Source organism: Tyto alba, unplaced genomic scaffold (assembly GCF_018691265.1).
Source record: "Tyto alba isolate M040663 unplaced genomic scaffold, T.alba_DEE_v4.0 Super-Scaffold_42, whole genome shotgun sequence".
Lineage (NCBI taxonomy): Eukaryota > Metazoa > Chordata > Aves > Strigiformes > Tytonidae > Tyto > Tyto alba.
This window is the reverse complement of record NW_024881318.1, coordinates 38463960-38481423: the sequence shown is the minus strand read 5'-3', so window position 1 is coordinate 38481423 and position 17464 is coordinate 38463960. Positions and strand designations below refer to the sequence as shown.

The following is a 17464-nucleotide window of genomic DNA, read 5'->3' as shown; positions in this document are numbered from 1 at the left end:
TTGGCCTTTGAAATAGCATGGCTTTCACATGCTCAGCTGCATCCAGCAGAGCTTAGCTGCCCAAATGCCTAAGGATTCTGTCCTTTTCCAACCTGCTCCATGGCCCCTGGGCAGATTAGCTTGAGCAGTTCCCATCCCTGGGGTGACTGAATATGCTGAATCCCCTCCAACCTCCTTGAAACTTTTGTATAGTCTAATAATACTATTTGGCTGCTATATTGCTAAAATGTAAGAAAGCTAACAGCAAAATGATAAAGCAGGATGTGCAGAGGCAAACTGGAGGATGGTTAGTAGCTGACAATGGAAACAGAGGAGACATGATCTGAGAATCATCCTGGATCAAGACTCTCCATGAATTTCAAACTGTGTGGGACTTTTTTTCCTCAGACCTGCCTCAAATTTTATTTGTGGTTTGTGATGCAATTTATGCCAAGGAACAAATGGCCTTAATCTACTTTTCTGAATAAAGAACCCACAAAAATTCTTCAATGGGGAGCATAGAGAAGAAGCCAGTTAAGTCTTTATAGTGTCTCTTAAAGGCTAGTCATTTGAAAGACAGTCTTTAAAGAACAATCAAGTCATTAGAGCCAGTATTGCAATGGTCTACAGTAGCAGTAACATATAATACAGCCTCTTTGTTTACATTGTCCTCTACTTAAAAATTGTATGAAGGTAAGTGGAATAGGGCCAAGGGGAAGAAGACATGGTAAATCCTAGGTTGTTGTAGGTATCTACTTTCCTGTTTTGCACCATTATACGGAGAAGCTGGTCTACCCTGTTTGCTCTTTTTCTGTTTTTAACTGAAATAGGCACCTTCCTTCCATTCTTTCTGCAGTTGTAATTTCTGTCAGCATCTGAGTAATCCATATTTCTGGCAGAGAAATTATGTGCTGGAAAGGTTGCTTTTATTTCATCAATACTTGACTTTTAATTTTTGCAGGAAGGACGGTATAGAAGTGAGCATGGGTGAAACTCGAATAATTTCTAGTGCTGTTCTGTCAGCAGAAGATAAAGACACCCCCAGGGACAGAATTTACTACTTATTTGAAAGACTTCCAGAAAATGGTCAGCTTCAGCTCAAGGTTAGTCTTTGTGCTTCAACAAAAAGCAGGCATGCAAAGAACTCTCTTTTTTTAGGGTAGAATGAAGTTAATTTTCCTTTTCTCCCAAATGTCTGTCATGTTTTGAAGTAGGCAGCTGTGGCCAGTTTGATTGTTGGAATAATGTTTAAACCATACAATGATGCTGTCCCAGAGGCTTTGACACTACAGGCCAGATCCTCAAGAGGAGGAAAGGGAGGGTGAAAAGCATGGCAGATCATCTAGGGTGACAATGGAGAGAGATGCTGGGAGAATCAGCCCATGGAGGGGGAAAACCAAGCATTAAAGCTTGGTGTTTCATTGAGAAGTGCGAAGGAATGTATTTCCTGGAGTGAAAGTGATTAAACTGCACTCACTCCATTTTATTAATGATCACTGTATCTTCTCCAGCCTGTACCTTCTTGGGAATAACTCCAGCTATTTACTGCCGTTCAAAACATACTATGAGGAAATAGTCTATAGCTTAGAAAGGAAGCCAAGTAGTTGCCACTAACAGTCTGCATAACTGCAAATAAACCCAGTTAACTGGGAAGGATGAATGGGACACTATCTGTTTAATGAAACGTGTTAATTCTTTCTAGGTGGGCCAAGGCTGGATGACTCTCCAAACTGGAATGAAGTGCACTCAGGAAGAACTGGATATGAATCTTGTGAGATATGTCCATACGGGAGCTATAGGGTCCAAGAACCGAGACAGCTTCACGTTTTATCTGTGGGATGGGTACAACAGATCCCCAGCTGTGGACTTCAACATAAATATCAAGGACATGGAAAAGGGTAAAGATCTGCCAGACAATGTTTTACAGTGCATGTTTCTGAAACAAAGATGATCTGAGTAAATGTCCTCACCCTTCCCTGACTGCTATATAGGCCCTTGGCAAGTCTCCCTGCAGATTCCATAAGTCCGTCTGCTTGGATTTCACTGATGGCCAGACCCCTGTTGTTTCTGCTGGTGAAGAAGTGGTCCTGGGATTTGAAAAGGCTCTGCCTAAGGCAACGTGTTGCACCTTGCCTCCCAGGATGCCCAGCTACATTTCAAATAGAATTGAAAATATTCTTCTGAAATTAGCCTTATGTCTGAGTAAATCAAAGCACAGAAGAATCACAAGAATGTAATAAGGTATGCAAAACTCTGTTCAAGAAGACCTTTGTCTCCCAGGTTTATCCTCTAGTCTTATGATCTCACTTCCTTTATTGAATCCCTATTAGAAACCTAAATTAGACCAAGTTAACCTGACACTAAGATTGGAACAAGGGTTCTGAGAAGTGCTGTCTCAATCGCTGGCTGTTTTCAAGCCCTGATGGGATAAAGCCCTGAGCAACCTGGTTACAGTTAATCTCACAGTTTACCCCGCTTTGAGCAGAAGGTCGGACTAGTAACATCCTGAAGTCCCTTCAAGCCTGAATTTCCCTATAATCCTATGATTTTTCTACTGGTGATAGCTTGCATGTGGCTAAATAATGCGTAAGAGATCAATTTACAATTCAATATGACTCGTTTAATGTTGTTTTGTCTGTCCTGCAGGAGACATTGCTATTTTCATAAAACCTCTTAGAGTGCCAAAAGGGAATCAGGGCTACATTACAACCGATGTCCTCCTTGCAATGGATGGTACTGACAAGCCAGAGGAGCTACTCTATGTGATAACTTCCCCACCCCAGTATGGACAAATAGAGTATGTCAGCTATCCTGGCATTCCCATTGCAAGCTTCAGTCAAATGGATGTAGCCAGACAGATAGTCTGCTATGTTCACAACACAGAGGTGGTTGTTCCTGAAGATATATTCAGGTAAGGCATAACACCCCACCTCCCAAACTTTTTCCCTTGGATTTCTTGGGTATTTTAAAAAACCCACAACAGAAACCAAACAAAACCCCCCAAACAAATTATTTAAAAGAGGTAGAAGCTCTGTGGGAATTCTCAATGTTTATACAGCAAACAGATTTCTGCTATCACACACATAGTTGTGACTGATTTGGTAATAAATGCATTTTCTAATTGATAGTGAAACTGTAGCCAGAGCCACACTCACTCAATGATACTAGCTTCAATATACACAAAATGTACACAGCTGTTAAGGTTTAAGTGAGGGAGAATGACTAAGAACATACTTTGTAGAATTTTCCTTTGGTTTCTTGCTGCAGCTGGATGTGGTAAAACTGGTCCATCCAGGTATTAAATAACTGCTTTCTTGTCTATTCTTATTTACCATATTCATTCAGTTCCAGGCTCTTTGAATCCATAAGTAGTTCTTGAGTACTGAAAACCAATCCTTTTACCTAGTCTGACACCACAATAGCTCAGAAATTGGTGTAGACAATTGGATTTTTGAGTAAACTTGGTTACCTAATAGGCCCAGTTCAGCAGCCTAGTGATATTTAAGTTTACTTTCACCTGGTTCTGAACCCTTAGACCAGCTTAGACTAGATGCACTCCTAAACTGAATACTTCCTTATTGTGTTCTTAAAAGAACCTCCATTGGTTATAGAGTGGATGTAATGACTTGTCATCAGGTAAAGACAGAGTAGGTGTATTATCTCTCTAAGTCTTGGGGACATTTTTGTAAAAGAGAGCAAATTCAGGAAAAATATAAAAGCTCAGAAATAAGGAAATGTTTGTAAAGGAGGAACGCTAACTTCTTGCTAGCATTGGCAATTTCCTCTAAAAACAGCTTTTGATAGAAAATGGACTTTCTGTAATATTTAAATTTTCTACACAAAAATAAAAGCTTATTGTTTTTTTATTTATGATGACTTAAAATAAAGGATTTAGCTCCTAACAGTTGCAATTCAGAAAAGACTCGTTTTTGCACTGTCTTATGAATAGATTCCAGATCTGAATGGCATTTTCCATGATGCATGATGAAGATTCAAGAACATGATGTGTCATCTAGCTTGAGAGCTCTTTTGCAGGGAAGGCAAGCAAGTGGGGCATGGAGACATCAAATAAACCTCCCTATGACACCAGGTCAGCTCAGGTGACATTATCTAGAGTTAAGACAAAAGGAGTTTTGGGCCTTTCTTCAGTTGAAACATTTTAAACTATCCCTTTCACTAAATTCAAGAGAGTTGTTTGATCCACTTGTAGTCATAACAGAAGAAGTGAACAAATATACTCTGGCTTCATGTTTCTTGACTGTGAAACACTATGACCAAAACTAGATTAGCTTAGATAAGTAAGGCTACAGTCATGTCAATCCTAAACTGGGCACTGTAGGAGTGGCTTGCATCAGTGTGACTTCTATACCACACTAATGAAAGCAGACCAAACAATTCCAGGGAAACTGTGTGTGAATAAACCCAATGTCTTCTGTTTAGGCCAATGGCTAAGAACCAAACGAGAAAGTCAGCCTTGTAAAAGTAAGGTTATGATGCTTTAATAAATATTGATATTCAGTAACTATTTTAATCACAATAATTGATGTTCCTTGATGTTATAATTTGGAAAAGAATTTGGTTTTGTGTAGACACATAAATATTGTGGCAGAACATTATTATTATTTAAACAAGGAATGGTTACATTAATTATATGGGTAAGTATGGTAGGGTGGGGGGTGGGGGATTCACTGATCAGATTTTTACTTTCCACTGAAGTACCTCCTTCAGACATAAATTTGCCTGTATTGTTTGGTGCTGCTAGCCTGGAAGAAAGATTTGGCAGTGCTTGTTTGGACATATGACTTCAAGTGATTAGCAACCTGACATCAGATGCTGGCAGCAGGATACTAAAAGAACATGCTAATGTCCTCCATTTTGACATGCTGGCTCGATTTTGTAATGAGCTGGCACTATTTATGATTCCATTTTTATCTTTTAAATGCCATGACAGATGGCAGGTCCTACAGCCAACTCTGTTGCCATCAAACTGCAGAAAGCATGAAATGCTGGTAATGGTGAAATCAAACCATGCAACATGTCCTCCTAACTGTGCCTGAGAGTTGTCCCCTAAATGTCATCAGAGTGAGGAGAATATTGGCTGCTCTCCATTCTGAAGGAAAAGATGAAGCAGCCATAAATCAGAAATAAACAACAGAAATCTCCCAAAGTGCAGAAAAAAAGGACATCTTGGTCACAGGCAGCTTTATCACCTGTGAAATTAAGTGGCATATGATATTTGCATTGCAGATTTCAGCCTCATGTATATAAGCAGGAGGTTTAGCTCCTACCTAATATTCTGTAGAAGACTGGAAGAATCTTCAGTTTCATTAATTGAATTACTGAAGTCTTTCACTTAAATACTGTTTGAGACATCATCCAAATGATTTTACAGCCATCAGAAGAACCAGAGGAAACTCACTTCCACTTCAGTCTTTCAGACTTTCTGAGAGATGGTTAAGGTCTTGACTGAATGTGTTTTGCTTTTTCATTTTCCTTTTTTTTTTTTTTTTTTATTTCAGCTAGATTTCTGATAGCACAACTCTTTTACCATTGGCACAATAGCATTAGGTCAGTGCAGACAGATGCTTCTAGGTTCCCAGCTGGGAATACCATCCTCAGTGAACATATTTCTAACTGCTATATAGTCCCTGGTCTGCCTATGCTCATTCCCATCTGTTTCACGGCATACTGCCAGCTTACAAGTTGATCAAACCCTAATCATCCAGCATTGGTGAAGGCAGTAAGGAGTTTTAGATGGACAGTTTGTGTGACACAGTATGCTACTCCAGGATCTACTGAAGGTTGCTTACATTCAAGGCACGCAACAGTAGACCAAGTTCTGACCCCTGTAATTGTTTAAACACTTCTTTGAGGTCTGTAGTCAAGAGAGCAATAGGAGGCAGGTAATCTAAATGTCAACCAGTTCCCATTTCACTTATGTATGCTAGAAACATGCTAGGTGGAAAGCAGCCAGCTAGGCTGGCCCTCACGTTGTCTTAAACAACCATCCCATGATTCTGTCCCATACAAGATCAACTGCATAAGTGTAACTGTATGTACATTCAAAGCGCTGGACATTGGTGGGTGAGAGAAAAAAAGGTCTGGAAATGTTAATAGTCTACCACCAGCAAACTTATTTGCAAAGCAGACTCTGTTTTGGCTCAGACAGAACAAACCTGGGTGAAAACCACTCTCGAAGATGCTTTTGCATATACTGTGCAACACAACCACAAAACACCTATAGAAAGAAAGGTAACCCTTATATACTATGTGGAGATGGGACATGAAGGATTGCGAGACATTTGCAAAGCAATTTTTAGTTTCATATACCCTCAAAAGTTTTTGTTACAGGCATGACAACATGCAATGTAATTGCTTTCAGAAAAAATACTTAAGTAATAATCTTGACAATGAAATCTAGGATTAATTTTGAAGGCTAAAAAATTGGTCTTCTCTTTATTTTTATCCACAACTGAATTTGCAGAACGTGCTGTCACTTGGTATGGCAAAAGCCCATACCCAGCTGGTAGGCTTCCAACAGATTTTCTCTCCAGCCTTAGGCACCTTTATCTTTATCTTGTTTTGGAAAGGAAAATTAAAAGTAGAACATAATAAAATCTTTAGTATATCTAAAGAAAAATTACTACTTGAGAGAGAACTATAAGAAACTATGCTGCTGTTAATAGAAATTCCCAGCATGGAATAAGAACTTTGCACATCTGACCCTTTGATAAATACATGGTATGGACATCTAAATTTTAAAAATGACCCTAGCAACTTGTATAGTTCTGCTCAATATCTACCACAGAATCTTAGCATTTCAGTGAAACCTTACTTTAGACTTGTAAAGAAACACAAATCATTTCCTCTGAATATGCAGAAATTTACAGATACAGTTAGTGCCTAAAGAAAACTGTAAAGTGAGATGCGGATGAATCTTTGCCCAGCTTGCTTTTTTGGATAGTTTTGGGGCTATTGGGTACAAAAGGCTTGTAACAGTTTAAAGAAAAAAAAAAAAAACAAACAAACAACATTATCCAGGCAGACCATGCACTTCACATACCTCTTTGTGTAAGTTGCAGACAAAGGCAGCACTTTCACTGGCAGTTGCCACTGCCAGGTAACCAAGTGGAGATACACTTAAGGATGTGTACAAACATGTATGTATGCCAGAGTGTGCAATAAGCCATCCCGCCATTTTAGATCTGCTTCACCTGTATCTGAGCTAGAAGGTCAGATCAGCTCTGTAATGACTGCAGAGACTGATGGGTACATCCTCAAAGCCATTCCTCTGGCATCTACTCAGATTCCTGCAGATGCATTGTAACTCTTGCCATATCCCTGGCCATTTGTTTTTGTGTTTTTAAGTTATACATATACCCCACCCACGGTCTAGGTTTGAGCTCAAACCAGCTCTACTACTTTTGAAGTATCAACACAGGCAAGTCCTGTAGTAAAGGTGTGTGTTATCATTTCATTTCAGTACATGGTGAATCAAGAACACATGCTGAAGACTACCTTGCCTCTCTTTGCCAGATTCATCATCAGCAATGGACTGAGGACTAAGCATGGGACATTCATGATCTCCTTGGAGGCAGTCGACAAAGCTTTGCCCACACTATCTAGGAACACAGGGTTAAGACTAGTGGAAGGTGCTATGGCAGTCCTTTCTCCTGATGTCCTGCAGCTTTCAGACCCAGACACTGCTAAAGAAAACCTTACCTTCCTCTTGGCTCAGCTCCCCCAGTACGGTCATCTCTATTATCGAGGAGCTGTGCTACTGCAGTACAATTTCACCCAGCAAGATGTGGACAACAGGGATGTTGCATACAAGCACCGAGGTGGGGACTCCCAGATTGACAGATTTACATTTGTTGCAACAGATAGGACTAATCAAGGATTCATCGTGAATGGGAGGGTGCAGAGTGAGCCAGTGGCATTCACCGTTCAGGCAAGTGTGACCACAGGCCTACTTAAAAGATATGTAGCATAAGGTGGAAAATGTATTAATTTTGATGACAGCTGGTACTTGTTGCAGTCTATGATTTAACTGAGGTATTTATCAGCTAAAATGTTTGCTTTTTGTGTTCTGTAAATAATTAACTTGGAGAATTAACTACTTGCCACAATGCATTACTCAGGCAAAGAATTTTATAGAGTGCAAAGAGAGAGACTGTATTTAAGAGAAGAAAGACATACTGCTTATATAAGCAAGTATATACTTATATACTTACACTTGCTGAAATATTTTACATAGAAATTTCAACCCTGAAGTTGAGCCCAGCAATGGGGAGGAATGAACCTCCTCCTGCTCTGCTTTCCCACTTAGTACCCAACCTACTGATTGGCATGTGCAGGGTAATACTAGGATGAAATCTTCATGTCACAGGAGTTCTGAATTACAGACACTTCACTCCCACAGATGGAGAGCTTGTCTTCCTTCCTTTGTAAGATGCATGCTTCGATTCTTCCTTCCTTTACTAGGATCTTTCTCTTCACTTCCCATTTCCCCCATTTTCAAGTTCTTCCTACTGTATCATAGGCTTAGATGCCTTTGCTGTGACTTCTTGTATGCATGTATCTATCTGTCATGTTTCAGTATGCAAAGCAGGCCTGGTTGCATTGTATGTCAAAATTTTGTGTTTCAAAACACTGATACTAACAAAGAGGCTCCTAACTTTTCGTGATGACAAAGTTTGAAGTTGTGTAATGGACAAGGAGCGTCATTTCAGCAGAAGATGAGATATGGAAACAGCAGCAACTGTTTAAGAGTGCTGGAAGATTTATCAGAAGTTGTGAAAGGTGGCACAGATTTGAGGAGACATATTGGCCAGGTCTACGACTGTGATTTATTATAATCTGTAGGCTTCCATGCTTGTTATTGTAAAACAGAGGTGAGAAACCTTTGCTGGAGTTTTCATTTGCTATGAAGAATATCACATTAAAAAGGAGAAGGACTATGGGAAGTGTAGGACATTAGGGCAGAGGTACATAGAATTTGTGTTGCCTTCCCCAGCGTGTGCTGTATCCTGCTGCATGCAGCAAGTGACCACATAGTAGGGGCCTGGAAACTTCCCATGGGAAATAGTACTTAACTGGAGATCAGACCTCTTCTGGAGAAGACTGCAAGTCAAAGTGGCTATTCCCATGCTGAGCAGGATATAGTGCTTTTAGGAAAAGTAGGACAGAGAATATCCTGATGCTGTAAAATGACTACACATTTGTCTAACTTTGATTTAGGTGGATCATTTGGACAAAATGGCACCAAAAATTATTCACCTCCATTGCTTTTCTGATGTGGAACTGCTGAAGAATGGCAATTACGGGATCTATATTACTGCCAGGTCCCTGAAGGCATCTGACCCGCATACAGAAGATGACAAAATAATTTTTAAGATTTTACGAGGTCCTCATTATGGCTACCTGGAAAATATAACAACAGGTGCTGTATTCTATAATCTCTGTATTTTGGGACATACCAGACCAGATTCCACACCCTACCCTGTTAATAATTGCTTGATAGAGGAAATCAAAATTTCTTTGAGAAAGGTTTGAATGTAGTAAGAAAGCTTTTGCACTGAAACCTGAGTCTCATGCTCATCATGAATCCTCAGTTTGAAACGATTGTTAGTAGCTGCCATAGAGAAACTATTTTTCATTTGTATCAAGACAAAAAAAAGATGAATATTGAACTTGGCCATTTGATAAACATATCACATGGGAAGAAATTGGCTGGGGCTTCTAACGAGCTAGGATGTTGCTGTTTAGCTATAAAACTGGGTTTCTTTATATCCAAATTTTCTAAGTGCTCGACAACAACAAAAAAGTTGAAAACAGTCTATATCAGCTATGTGGTTCTCATTAACAGGCTGATTCACCTGAATGTTTCTCGTCTTTTCCAGGTGGATTTATTCAGAAAGAGTTTAGCCAAAAGGATTTAAACAGCAAAATCATACTTTATGTCATCAATCCATTGTGGGAAGTGAATTCAGACAACTTGGAGTTTCAAGTCACAGATGCCAGTGGAAATGCTGCGGTGCCCCAAAGGTAGCTCTGACCCTCAGCAATGTGTGTGTGCTGGTGTGTGCTGCAGGGCGCTGTGTGCTTGAAGCTGCGCAGACATGAACACAACTATGACTCAAAATGCTACTTCTTTTGTTTGAAGAGTAGATAAGGCTTCGTTCCTTCAGGGAGGTGAAATACAAAGGGCTAGTTCCAGGTTAGACTGGGACAGAGTTTCCAAGGGCTTTCGGGGCCTCACAGAAAAGCGTAATGGAGTTTAAGCAGCAGTTGGGCATTTGGAGACCTGAGATACTGGGTGCTGAGCGATGGGACTGTTGCTTCACATACATGGTCCTGCAGCTGGAGGTCACTCTTGCCCTGTGCTGATGGCAATGCTTTTTTTCACAAGCTTGAGATCATGATGGAGAGGATGCTCTCAAGCAGAGAAGCTGTGAGAGTCAAACTTATGCAAAGGAGCACTGAAAGAAGGTGGAGGGCACACAGCATCTTGTCATCCACTGACAAAATTTATATTAGGCATATTATAAAAATTTCCTTGTGACATATGATAAGCCTCATGTACAAAAATTAGAGACTGGGGTATCATCTGAACTGTGCTTTAATAATAAAGGCCAAAAGTGGGAGTAGCTCTACAGCAGGGGTAACAGTCCTCTTTATTTCTGAAAATAGGGCTGAATTTTCAACCAATTTATTTAATCAGATATAGCTGAAAAATAACTAACGCTATTTCCCTGGGCTAACCTGGCTACTTGTGGTGAGGGAAAAGGAGCAGAGAGCTGTCTCCAGGGACCAGGCTCCTCCACAGATCATTTCCCATCAGGCTATGGAGAGGATGGCGACTGAGCAGAGCTAGAGGCAGTGTTTCAGCAGAGATGTGCTGTGCCAAGAGATGCCCCCATACACAAACACATCTGAACACAGCCAACCTGAGCATGTCCCGCTGCGTGGTCCTGACTCATAGGTGCGCTGGTATTAAAACCACCATTAAAACTCTGCCACTCTTCATGGGAAAATGTGTCTTCTTGTATATAAATAGCAACTCATAACATAGCTTTATGAAGAGAGCAAGGAGAAAGCACTTTTTGTATGGAAGATAGGAGTTTCAGAAAAGTAGAATTTAACTGTTAGCCACACTGGACCTCAGAACAGAGGGAAATTTGGCTTTTAAGGAAAAAAATAAAATATTTTTAATATTGGATTTAAAAGCTTGTGAGGGTTGTTTTGCTTTGTTTTTTATAAACAATTTATCACCTAATGGTCACTAGTTCAAAATACAAGTTTGATTTGCATGTTGGTATTATTAAAATTGAATCCCAGCTTTTATCTGAATGCTGCTGGACTACATCTGGCACACGCACACTCTTTAGCAAAAATAAAGCAAATGAGCTTCTAAACATATTGCCCACGAAATAAGTACCAGAGGATATAGGAGGACAGGAGGAAATTTCCACTGGTGTTAGAGCTAGTCAACCGTGAAAGGTCTAGATGTTTGTTTTGGAGAAGTTCAAATTGTTTTGTAAGTAGCACACCTCATTTTCCTTCTTTCCACTCACTTGTGTTCCTCTCTGACTCTCACTAATTTTTTATCACAGCTTTTAAAAGGGTGAGACCTTTATTGGCTACGTTGTGCAGCATGCAATCCTACAAGGTTTGATCACATCCCCTATAAACAATTCTAAAATTCAGTGTATGAGACACCTCAACTCAGCTACTTCGATGGCTGAAGGGAGAAGTACAGAGTGTTAAAGTACAGGGAGTGGGGAGGGCACTCGCATAGAGGTGGTGAAGTCCTAAAGCATGCCCTGTACACTAGAGGAGGAAAGTTAGACAGTAGCTGAAGGAAAGTGGGAAGAAAGGAGGATATTGCAGAGACAATACCAGGGAGTGAAAGTAAAATAAAACTACAGGGTTAAAGGGAACCAGGAAGAATCAGTTGCAGCTTGTCTTGGCCTATTTGGTGTTATAGACAAACTCTGCTGTTCACAAAGTCGCTGCAGAACCCTTCTGGTTCTGAAACAAAGTTCAGGCTTCCCTTGAGGTAGACCAGGGCTTGACTGGAAGATTTATTAACTGCCTCTCCCTCTTTCTAATCAGCCAAATCACACAAATGTGTTGATTTGGAAACAAAGACTCTGTATGTGTATTGGCTAAATCAGCAGTCAGGAAAGAAACTGAACCTTGGAGCAGCAGGGGGTGGGGATAGCAGGGGAGGTGGCTTTGCTTCACACTGGCTTCTCCCCTCTCGCACAGGCTGGAGCTACAGTGGTCTCGGATTGAAATGCAACAGACTGAATATGAAGTGTGTGAGAGTGTGGGCATGGTGTCTCTGAAAATCACCAGGGCAGGACACTCTGCAGAGTCTGCCTTTATCTCCCTGAAGGTAAAGCAAAAGCCAAGCTCCTAACCGGAAACTTACTAATAGGTAGTGGAACTCGTTAATTTCTTCCTCTGACTTGAAAGGTATTTCAGTAATCAGCAGAGGCTATGTAATTTGAACCAGACTTCCTGAGACATTGTCCTTGCCAATACAGATGGTTGAAAAATTTCTGACAAAACTTTCTAAGTAGAAATGCTGATTAACCAAAACCGGAATGTTTTGGACCAGTATTTCACTTCTGATGACCTTCTATGACAGAGCAGGCAGTTTCCTGATCAAAATCCAGGCTTTGGCCAAGCTGGGGCCTTTGGACGTCTCATTTCCCTGCTCAGGCTGGAAGAGCGCAGGAACTGTGGGAGCTTCAACTCCGCAGTCATAGCAGCCTCCTCTATTTCTCCCCCCACTGCCATCAGCCTAGGAAAAAGCCCAAGGAACACCCTGTATCTTTGCTAAGTCTCTTGTCTTATGTCAAAAAAATTAGACTGAAAGCTGCAGGTTCTAATTTTGTAAAACAGGTTTTGTGTAACTTGCCCTCACAAATTTTATCTTTCCTCATAAAACAAATATTCCAGTATTTTACCAGCTCCCCTTCCTAGAAAAATACTAGACGTTTTCCTCAGTGTTTCTCAGGATTATAACCTAATTGGAAATACAGTTTTGATTTTTCTCCCACTGAAGTCAGTGGTAATTTTGCTCCTGACTTCATCAGGGGACATCCTTCCCTATCATTCACAGACTTCAGTGACTTGACTTTGGTTGTCACTCCAAAAGCTAAAAAGACCAGTGAATTTGATCCTAGCAAAAAGAATGCAGTGTGTAAGCTGGTGTCCTCTGCCAGTCTCCTATGAAAATCCGGTGAGTCACTGGAGTTTGGGTAGGTATGGGTACTGGAGTATGTAGGGGTTCATGGCTATATCAATGAGTCTGAGGCTGACAGACACCTCTGTGTGCAAACGCTTCTTCCAAGACCTCGCAAAGGGCTAAACAGGCAAAGGTGGCCAGGCTGCTGCTGTTCATCCAGGATGCCATGATGTGCCTGTCTAGGCATGGTGAACAGCAGTGTTATCTGATGCTGTCAAATAGCAATTTGGGAGGGAAGGAGGCAAAATTTTATCATGAGCAAATTTTTTTGATTATGAGTTTTAATTCATGAGCAAGAACAGCATTATGGTTGCATATAACAAGGTTTATTCTCTAGGCCTTTATCTTTTTTTCAGCCTAAGCACATGTATGGGTTGGCATGTCTTTTTGAGACTCCATGCACAGGCACACAGTAGCTTCAGCACACAGCAGAATGCAATGGTTTGGTGAAATAGGTCACAGCATGGCATTTACTGTTTGATTTCTTCTCAGGTCAATGAAATATCTGCTGTGCTAGGGAAGGACTTTACAGTGACTCCCTCCAAGCTTGTTCAGTTTGATCCAGGTATGAAGCAGTGTGCTGAATAATTTTAATTCACTGATTTTGAAAGTGTAAACTCTCATTTTGGAGAGTGAAACCTACTATGTATCTGCATCTATAGGAGCTGAAGAGGACTAAAGACACTTGGGCTCATTTTCTGGAAATGCAGTGGGCTTCCTTTGTGAATTAGTATCCTTCCTACTTAGGCATATGAGATGATGTATGACCTCTTTACATCAGTTAAAATATCAAAAGTGCTGAAATGATTTCTTCTAATCTCCCTACAGCTAGGCTGGGGAAGAATCACCCTGAGCTGAGCTGTGAGTTGCTTTAAAAATTTAAGGTATAATAGCTAAAGCCCAGGACACTGGTCAAATTTAAACAAAACTGAGTACAACTTCAGTTATGCAGGGTATCCAAGATCAGAAAGGTGCAAATGAACCTAAAAATTGTCAGACGTCATCTCTGCTTGCACTGTACTCATAACAGGAGTTTGACCTTGGCTGAGGCTGTGTAAATACAAGAAATTACAGTAAATATACTATCAAAAGGAGCTTGATTTTTTTTTTCTTTTTTGCTAGGGGAGAATCAATAGTAAAAATTAATACAAATGTGAAGATACTGAAAAAAGCTTCCTCTGTTTTGCATGATTGTATCATTATTATGTTTTGGTTATCTCCCTTGGTCTAGGGAAAAGACAGTCCAGGTTAGAGTTTCACAATTTACTACTCAGAAATTCAGCTTCACCTAAAAAACTTGGTTTTGCCCATATAAATAGATTATCTGGGAATGAAAACCTATTTGGTATCATAATCACTTCCTTTGCATATGCAAGGCTGAGGTTTTTTGGAACACATCCTGCTGGCATTGTCCAGGATTTATTTGAGTTTAGAAAACGGGGTCCGCACAGGACAGCAGAGGTTATCCCAGGAGCCAGCAGTAACATTTCAGTTGTAGAAAGCCACAGTGACTACAGAGGAGAAAAAATATACCACCTGTGAAAGGCTGAAATAGAAGGTATGTATTTGATGGTAAAAATCAGTCTAAGTGCTTACCTGCATTTGAAAAACAGATATAGGGAATATAATGTAAGTTCCAGAAAAATCCTGGGGATTTTTACTTTAAGACTTCAGCTTTTTATTTTGGAAAAAAGGCATTGCAAGCTACAGAGATTATGTAGCACTTGCATCCCACGGGTGAATTCACATATGGCTATCCCATAGGAAAACTTTTAGCTTTAAGTTCAGTCACAAATCTGATTTCTTTGGAAATCTGCCACTACAGCCCATCTTGAGAAAGAAAATTTTATCTGAAGGTGTAGAATGAGCAACTGCTGGTTAATTTTCAGAGGTGGTTAAGGGAGGACACCCAGCAGACAGCAGAAAAACAAGATAAAACACCACACCAAAAACTGGGTGGGAAGGTGGAACTCTGCCCTAATTTCCAGTGTTTCTGGAACACACATGAAAACTGTGAAAACAATAAGCCACACTCTGAGACCCTTTATCTAGCATTAGATTTTATTTGGTTTTTAATTTTAAATTAGAAGATAGAAAATCAGAGATCAGTGTAAAAAGTCCTCCATACTGTGCTGGCCCAGGATTCCAGCGCTTTCCTCTAGTGTACTCAACAGTCAAGCTTACCAGCCTTTAGACTGAAACGGCTAGAGATTGTTGCAAAGAAATTTTTAGTGCAAGGCCCTTTACTACAATTTTCCTTTTCTGCCACTCCATGCAGATTCTCCATGGAGTGACTGTTACTGTCTTTCAGAATACGGTGATAAGCCACATGAAAAATAACTGTGCACATGGACAGGAGAGATGTGCACTGTTCCCTTTTTCTTGACAGCTTCTCAGTTAAACCAGCTGAGCTCCCTCACACAGTCTTTGGGTGTGTCTCTTCAAAAATCCTTTGTTTAGGCTTAAGTTTAGGGAAGGACCCTCCAAACTATTATGTTCAAGGCATCAGTTTCTTAGTCCTATGTTCAAGAGGTTTGATAGTATTTATTAGTAGCATTATTAGTATTTGTTAAATACTTAGTAAGCCTTTAGTTTGTTTTGCTTGTTTTAAAAACAAACCTTGACTAGTTGTCTGGACTGATTGGCATATTAGACTGCAATCAATAAATTGTAATGGAAAGGAGCAGAAGATGACCCTATCCAAGTTTATGGGTCTGTTTGTACTGACAGCTTCTCTTTAGCTAGAGGATTCATACTGGAAAGGAGCTAGGAAATAGAGATTATGCAGCATCATAAGGTTGAAGAGAGTTTTTTTGACAATGTTGTCACATGTATCTGATACTCATTTTGGATGCTAGCACCGACTTTGTGATGCAGAAACAGTTCCCAAGATGTTTTATTGACAGCAATGTGTATGTTGAGATCTCCTTCTGTCCTGCTGCCTTTGACTTTTTCTGAACAAATTTTGTAGCCTTTCAGGTAATAAATAGCCTAGTCTTTTATCTTGGACTGATCTTTTCTCATTCCCATAATGCAAGCCTGAAGTTACCCAGTAAAGTCAAGGAACTAAGTAAAAATTTTGTAACCAAATATAAAATCTGCCTAAAAGGTTGCACTTTATTCTAACATAGTCTATGGTCCATTTGCAGGTATTTTAAATAAATGTTCCGTCTCTAAAATTAAGCTTACAAGATAAAAAGCATACAATACATTTTCTCTTGGAAATTGCAACAGAAGTCCTAAGTTACATATTATAGTGTCGTATCATGCATCTACAGCAGCTTTTTCTTACACTGTCTGCACTTGAACTGAATCATTAATGACCACAAACAAATCTGAATTTAATGTTATTTGGAAGAACAGCAGGAGTTCAGTCAGATGGTAGGAGCACAATAGCATACACCAGCTACACCATGCTAGCTGCAGACATGTTAATTAATATATTTCTTTGACACCCTGATTGATGGAAATAGTACTTAAAGAGTAATTAGAATGTTTATTTCTGTTAGGAATGTCAACCAAGACGTGGAATATAGCAATTACCTATGACGGATTAGAGGAAGATGATGAAGTCTTTGAAGTAGTTCTGAACTCCCCTGTGAATGCTGTTCTTGGCACCCAGACAAAAGCTGTAGTGAAAATTTTGGACTCAAAAGGAGGTATTCGCTTTTGATCATCATTAAGAAGGTGGGACAATCTTGGCTGAGTATCTACTTATTTTCAACCACAAGTTGTTCCTAACACTCACCTTTGGATCAAAATGCTTAATTTCTTTTCAGAGAAAACAGACTTGACAATTGCTGACCCTTTCTTCTCTTACACAATCATATGCATCCTCTTAGGAAACACAGCATGGAAAATGCAACAAGTACATAATGAGAAGGGTGCACTTTCTAAAACAACAGGAGTGCAGTTCTCATTTATTAAAGTGGGAAAGAGATTAGGTTTTTTCTCGCAGTTATTGTTGAACAGTTGTCACACACCTCTGAGAAAGATTTATTTTCCTCTCAAAAAAGAAGCAATATATTTTCTAATGCTTAACAAACACAGTGCACAACAAGTGCACACAGCAGTGATCAGTACAGAGTTTAGGCTTTTATGTGTGCATTATTATTGTGTTTTTCAGTGATCAAATGTGGCATGCCTAAAATCACATCAAAAAAAAGCAACTGTAGGAAAATAGAAATAACTTGAAAAGCAGTTGAGTCCTCTGAAAGCTGAAGT

General features: G+C 39.9%; 1 protein-coding gene across 4 annotated transcripts in view; it reads left to right on the top strand.

The window, feature by feature from the left end:
* FREM1 (FRAS1 related extracellular matrix 1) overlaps nucleotides 1-17464 on the top strand; it is a 74968-nt gene that overhangs the window by 41701 nt on the left and 15803 nt on the right. For 3 of the 4 annotated variants that reach the window (XM_033004219.1, XM_033004217.1, XM_033004218.1), the window contains 9 exons: nucleotides 941-1082; nucleotides 1682-1877; nucleotides 2626-2890; nucleotides 7516-7930; nucleotides 9220-9421; nucleotides 9882-10026; nucleotides 12253-12382; nucleotides 13733-13805; nucleotides 16750-16899. In XM_033004219.1, the coding sequence (XP_032860110.1) occupies nucleotides 941-1082; nucleotides 1682-1877; nucleotides 2626-2890; nucleotides 7516-7930; nucleotides 9220-9421; nucleotides 9882-10026; nucleotides 12253-12382; nucleotides 13733-13805; nucleotides 16750-16899 (1718 nt within the window). Of the gene's footprint in view, nucleotides 1-940; nucleotides 1083-1681; nucleotides 1878-2625; nucleotides 2891-7462; nucleotides 7931-9219; nucleotides 9422-9881; nucleotides 10027-12252; nucleotides 12383-13732; nucleotides 13806-16749; nucleotides 16900-17464 lie in introns of those variants that run through there. The other variant, XM_033004220.1, reaches the window with a different exon arrangement.